The sequence below is a fragment of the Helianthus annuus genome, chromosome 13 (assembly GCF_002127325.2).
Source record: "Helianthus annuus cultivar XRQ/B chromosome 13, HanXRQr2.0-SUNRISE, whole genome shotgun sequence".
Taxonomy (NCBI): Eukaryota; Viridiplantae; Streptophyta; class Magnoliopsida; order Asterales; family Asteraceae; genus Helianthus; species Helianthus annuus.
The window spans coordinates 18,167,452-18,172,579 of NC_035445.2; the positions used below are offsets into that span (position 1 = coordinate 18,167,452).

At 41.1% G+C, this 5,128-nt stretch overlaps 1 protein-coding gene across 1 annotated transcript; it reads left to right on the forward strand.

Moving 5' to 3' along the window:
- Window positions 1-3,602: 3,602 nt before the first annotated feature.
- Window positions 3,603-4,235, forward strand: LOC110900582. Its single transcript, XM_022147467.1, has one exon. The coding sequence runs from the start codon at window positions 3,603-3,605 to the stop codon at window positions 4,233-4,235; it is 633 nt and encodes a 210-aa protein (XP_022003159.1).
- The last annotated feature ends 893 nt before the right edge of the window (window positions 4,236-5,128 follow it).

Consider the following 5,128-nt stretch of genomic DNA (forward strand, 5'->3'; position numbering starts at 1 on the left):
TGAACGTGCAATAAATGCGAAAGTGGAATCTTGGAAACTCGAGTTGTCACATTATCCCCAACTTGAAAGAAATTTCGTCCCGAAATTTAGCATGCGGTTACTGAGGAAGCTAGGTAAGTTGTATCGTTTACTGGTTTTCCTGGGGTGTCACACACATTGAGGACAATGCGTACCTCAAGTGTGGGGATGGGGGAGTAGTAAAAGTTTTTCGATTTTTGACCTGTTCATTTAAACACTACACATTGAGGACAATGTTGACCTCAAGTGTTTTTGTCAAGTCACTTGGGTTGTTCTTGATTTGATAATTCTGGTACGTTGCTAGATTCTGTTTTGGTGGCGGATTAGGGTTTCTGTCTAGCTACTATTCTGTTTTTTGTCAAGTTCTTGGTTATTGGCGGATTAGGGTTTGTTTCTTGATTCGCGTGGGATTTTCCTTTGACGGCTGATTAGGGTTTGTTTCGTATCCTGTTTAGCTACTTTTTTACGTCTGCATGTGATTAGTTCATACGAAGATGAATTCTGAACCGCCTGATATTAATGAAATTTTTGGGAAACCACCATCTTTGAATGCTGATTACCGTGATGTGTATGGGAAGCCGTCAACCGTGCTGAAGGGTTTGGGGAGTAAAATTCTGAATATTGTTGGCAAAACGATGGCACCGAGACGTGGAGTGGTTGTGAATGATCGGACTGAGCCTCGGGTTATTAATGTTCTGGATGAATTGGAGAAAATAACGGTTCCGGTTGAGAACATTTATGCTGATAAACAACAAGAGAACCAGGAGAACCAGGTATCTTATGCTAAGAAGGTGATGATGAACTCTAAGTCTAATCGTGAAGTTAACTTTAGGAAGCTGGATACAACAGAGACTCATCAGGAAGCTGACATTGTTATTCCGAAGGAGGTAGTTAAAACGGTTAAAGACAGGTTTGAGAACGTGCTATTTGGCTATTTTCTGGGGAACAGGTTGCCATTTCCTGTTGTGGAGTATTATGTTAAAAATGTTTGGGCAAAGTTTGGGTTGGCTAAAGTCATGATGAACGCTGAAGGATTTTTCTTCTTTAAATTTGATACAAGGGAAGGTATGAATAAAGCTCTTGAGGGCGGGCCTTGGCTGATTCGTAAAGTCCCTATCTTTCTTAACATCTGGTCTTCTTCGGTTAGCTTGAAAAAAGAAGGAATTAAGTCGGTCCCGATTTGGGTTAAGTTTCATAATGTTCCTATTTCTATCTATACGGATGATATGACTTAACAACAATCGAAATCAAGAAAACACATTCAGACAACAATGAAGGAGCATCGTGGGGAAAACCGTGAAACCTTCAACTTCTTTCATCAAATCCTAGTCTTGATTGATCTGTTTAGCATCTAGGGATATCGATTATCATCAATCGATCCTCTATTTCTAACCAATTGAGATCAGATTAGGGTTATTGATTGTTTCTAGGGTTTCGGTTTTTGTTTTCTTTCTGTTCGTCTGCCATTTGATTACGGGGTTAAAGGGCTGAAGCTTATTACATCGTCGAGTTGTATTAGGGTTTCAGTACTTTCAATCTTTGTCCGTTTCAGATAAGGGTTGTGCGGCACTTCAGATTAGGGTTTGCGGTGCTGATTATACTCGTTCTTTCTGATTCGGTAATCAAGTGTTTTCGAATTAGGGCTTGTTGTAGGTTTCCTGCAAGTTCAAGATTCGGCAGTCCTGTTCAACGGTAATCCAGGCTAGGGTTTATTCTGCTCGTTCTTTCTGATTGACGGCGGCTAGGGTTGGCCGACTTTGGGATGGATGATGTTAGTGGTTCTGGTGGAAATCAGCAGGATCTTCATGCGACACCGAGGGCAACATTTGAAGAAATTGCAGCAAGGTTTAAAATCATTGACGATCTCTCGGCTCAAACTGAACCTCGTAATGTTAACATAATTGATGAATTGTTAAAGAATTCAGTTCCAATTGAAGCTGAGAACCTGCGGTCAGCAACTAGGGTTTCTGATTGGGAAGGGATTAAGCAAGCTACCAAGAGATATGCGCAAAAATTAGAATCCAATGCTGCTGCTTTGGCAGGTCATGGGAATTCGCAATCTTCAGCGACGACGGAACCGGTATCATTTGCAAATGCAGTAAAGAACTCGAAGGAGAAGGTGACGGTGAACTTTAGGGAGATGGAGTCTTCTGAGGTTGTCGATGGAGCTGATGTTGTTATTCCGCTGGCTTCGGTTAAGCAAGTCACGGACAGGTATGCAAACACTCTCTATGGGTATTTCTTGGGTAAACGGCTAGCGTTTCCGGTGGTGGATTACTTTGCTAAGAACAATTGGGTTAAGTACGGTCTGGTTAGATTGATGATGAATGCGAACGGCTTCTTTTTCTTTAAGTTTAAAACTAAGGAAGGGATGGATAAAATGTTAGAGGATGGGCCATGGATGATAAGAAATGTTCCGATTATCTTGAAGATGTGGTCGGCCTCTATCAAACTGGAAAAAGAGGATATCAAAGCTATTCCGGTGTGGGTAAAGATGCACGATATGCCGTTAACGGCATATACTGAGGATGGTCTTAGTTTGATTGCATCAAAGATAGGGGTGCCTAAGATGTTGGATACGTATACTGCTACGATGTGTGCTGAATCTTGGGGAAGAAGTAGTTACGCTAGAGCTCTTATTGAAGTGCAGGCGGGGGCTGACTTAAAAAGAAGTGTCACTGTTGCAATTCCATCTTTAGATGGTAATGGTTATTCTAAGGTGGAAGTCAAGATTGATTATGATTGGGAGCCTTTACGGTGTTCTTCTTGCTGTGTTTTTGGTCATGATGATAGTTCGTGCCCAAAGAACCCTCAGGTTGTTCCAAATGGGGATTCTGGAAGGAATGTGGATGATTTCCAGGATGTGGGTGCGAAAAGGAAGAAAGCTAACAACCAAGGTCTACACATGAAAAATCAGAAACCTAAATTTGTTTATAGACCAGTTACCAATCCTAAACCAAAACCGCCTTTGAAGAGTTCGAACCGGGTTTCAACATCAAATCCGTTTGATGCCCTTAAGGACGATGATGGTGATCAGGAAGGTAAAACTGTGAGGCGAATAGAGAAAAAAGAGAAACAGGTGACTGATAGGCAGGATTCGGATGAAGAGGAGGTCGTTGAAGTCTACAATGAAACGAGTAAATTTATGACATCGGCTATCCATCCTTTTTCTTCGAAAGCAGGGGCAAGCACCTCTTCCACAAAATTCTCAAATGGATAGGCTGTCTTTGGTTCGGTTGAACGGGTTGCCGGTTTGTGGCAGCTTTATTTTTGATGATGGCGGTTGAGGATTGTGTTTTTGTTTTGCATTGTCTTGTCTACTAGATCTCTTTCTTGATGTATAGTAGGCTAGGTTATGGGGTGTCATAGTTATTTTGTTTGCTTTGTTTTACATATATGGGGCATGTCCTATATATGAACTAGTGTGGAACTCATCCTCACTACTTGTACTTATTTGCGGTTTGAATTTAATAGAATCACCGGGGTAACCCTTTACCCAAAAAAAAATCTATACGGATGATGGGTTGAGTTTGTTGGCGTCGAAAATTGGAACACCGAAAAGGTTGGATAGCTATACAGCGGACATGTGTGCGGATAGCTGGGGTAGGAGCAGCTTTGCCAGAGCTTTGATTGAAGTTAGTGCAGATAATGTTCTTAAGGACCAAATAGTTGTTGCTATACCGAAGCTGGAAGAGGATGGTTTTATCATGGAAAAAGTTAAACTTGAGTATGAATGGAAACCGAATCATTGTGCTAATTGTTGCATTTTTGGTCATAATGACCAAAACTGTCCTAAGAATGTTAATGTTAGCCAAAAGCAAGTAACGGTGGATGAGGAAGGTTTTGTCACGGATAAAAGAAAGGTTGCTAGGTTTGGGGTTGGACAGAAAAAACAGAAACAAAAGTTTGTTTACAAGCCAAAACCGAAAAAATCGGGTGCGAGCACTTCAGGAACGAAGCAAGATAACAGCTCGGGGTCTAGTCATATTAAAACAGTGAATCCATTTGAAGTTTTAGCGAGCGTGGAAGGATATGGAGAGGAGCTTGGAGATGTTGATAAAGAAACTAGGCTGCATGTGGAGACTAATCGGTCTACGAAGACAGGTGACGAGGTGAAGGAGGTTACTCCGACTGAGATGGCACACTTTATGTCTAATAATCAGTATACTAATTCTGAGGGGGCAAGCACTCCCGGTCTGAATGGTTTAAATGGGTAGCATAATGTCTTGGAATGTTAGGGGCTTGAACCGGCCCCTGAAACAAAGTGAGGTTCGTTCTATTGTTGCAGATAACAAACTAGATATGTGTGCTATTCTTGAATCTCATGTAGATGTCTCTAAGTTGGCTAAAGTGTGTAAGTATGTGTTCCGTAATTGGTGCTGGACGTCTAATGGTGGGTTATGCTCTCGGGGTACAAGGATTATTCTCGGTTGGAATCCTAATGTGTTTGATGTTATGGTCCTATTTCAATCAGATCAGCTTATGCATGTTCAGGTTATTTTTAAAGATAGCAAAAAGCTTCTTTTTTGTTCTTTTGTTTATGCTGAGAACAAGTATCAAGATCGAAGACGCCTTTGGGATGATTTATGTAAGCATAAGGCTTTCTGTCATGATAAGCCGTGGGTAGTGTTGGGAGATTTCAATTCGGCTCTCAATATAGATGATTCTTTGTTCGGGTCTTCCACCTCGTCTATTGGAATGCGTGAATTTAATGACTGTGTTCAGCAAGCTGAATTATTTGATATTAAGGCTCATGGATTGCAATATACTTGGAGTCAAAAGCCAAAGAGTGGGGTGGGCCTTCTCAAAAAGATAGACAGAATTATGGGTAATGTTGCTTTTATTGATCAGTTTCCGGATGCTTTTGCTTTGTTTCATCCTTTTAGAGTGTCTGACCATACCCCGTGCATTTTAAAAACGTTGACATCTATTGAGAATCAGCCGAGACCTTTTAAATTCCCGAATTTTATTGTGACGAAACCTGAGTTTAAGGAGGTGGTGCATAGAGAATGGGTTAAAACAGTTGAAGGTATCACTATGCTTTCTGTTGTGAAGAAAATGAGGAATTTGAAACCTATGTTGAGGAAGATTCTGTTCAACCAGGGTAATT

Coding starts and splice junctions, on each gene's coding strand:
- LOC110900582 (XM_022147467.1), top strand. CDS start 3,603: ATGTGTGCGGATAGCTGGGGTAGGAGCAGCTTTGCCAGAGCTTTGATT.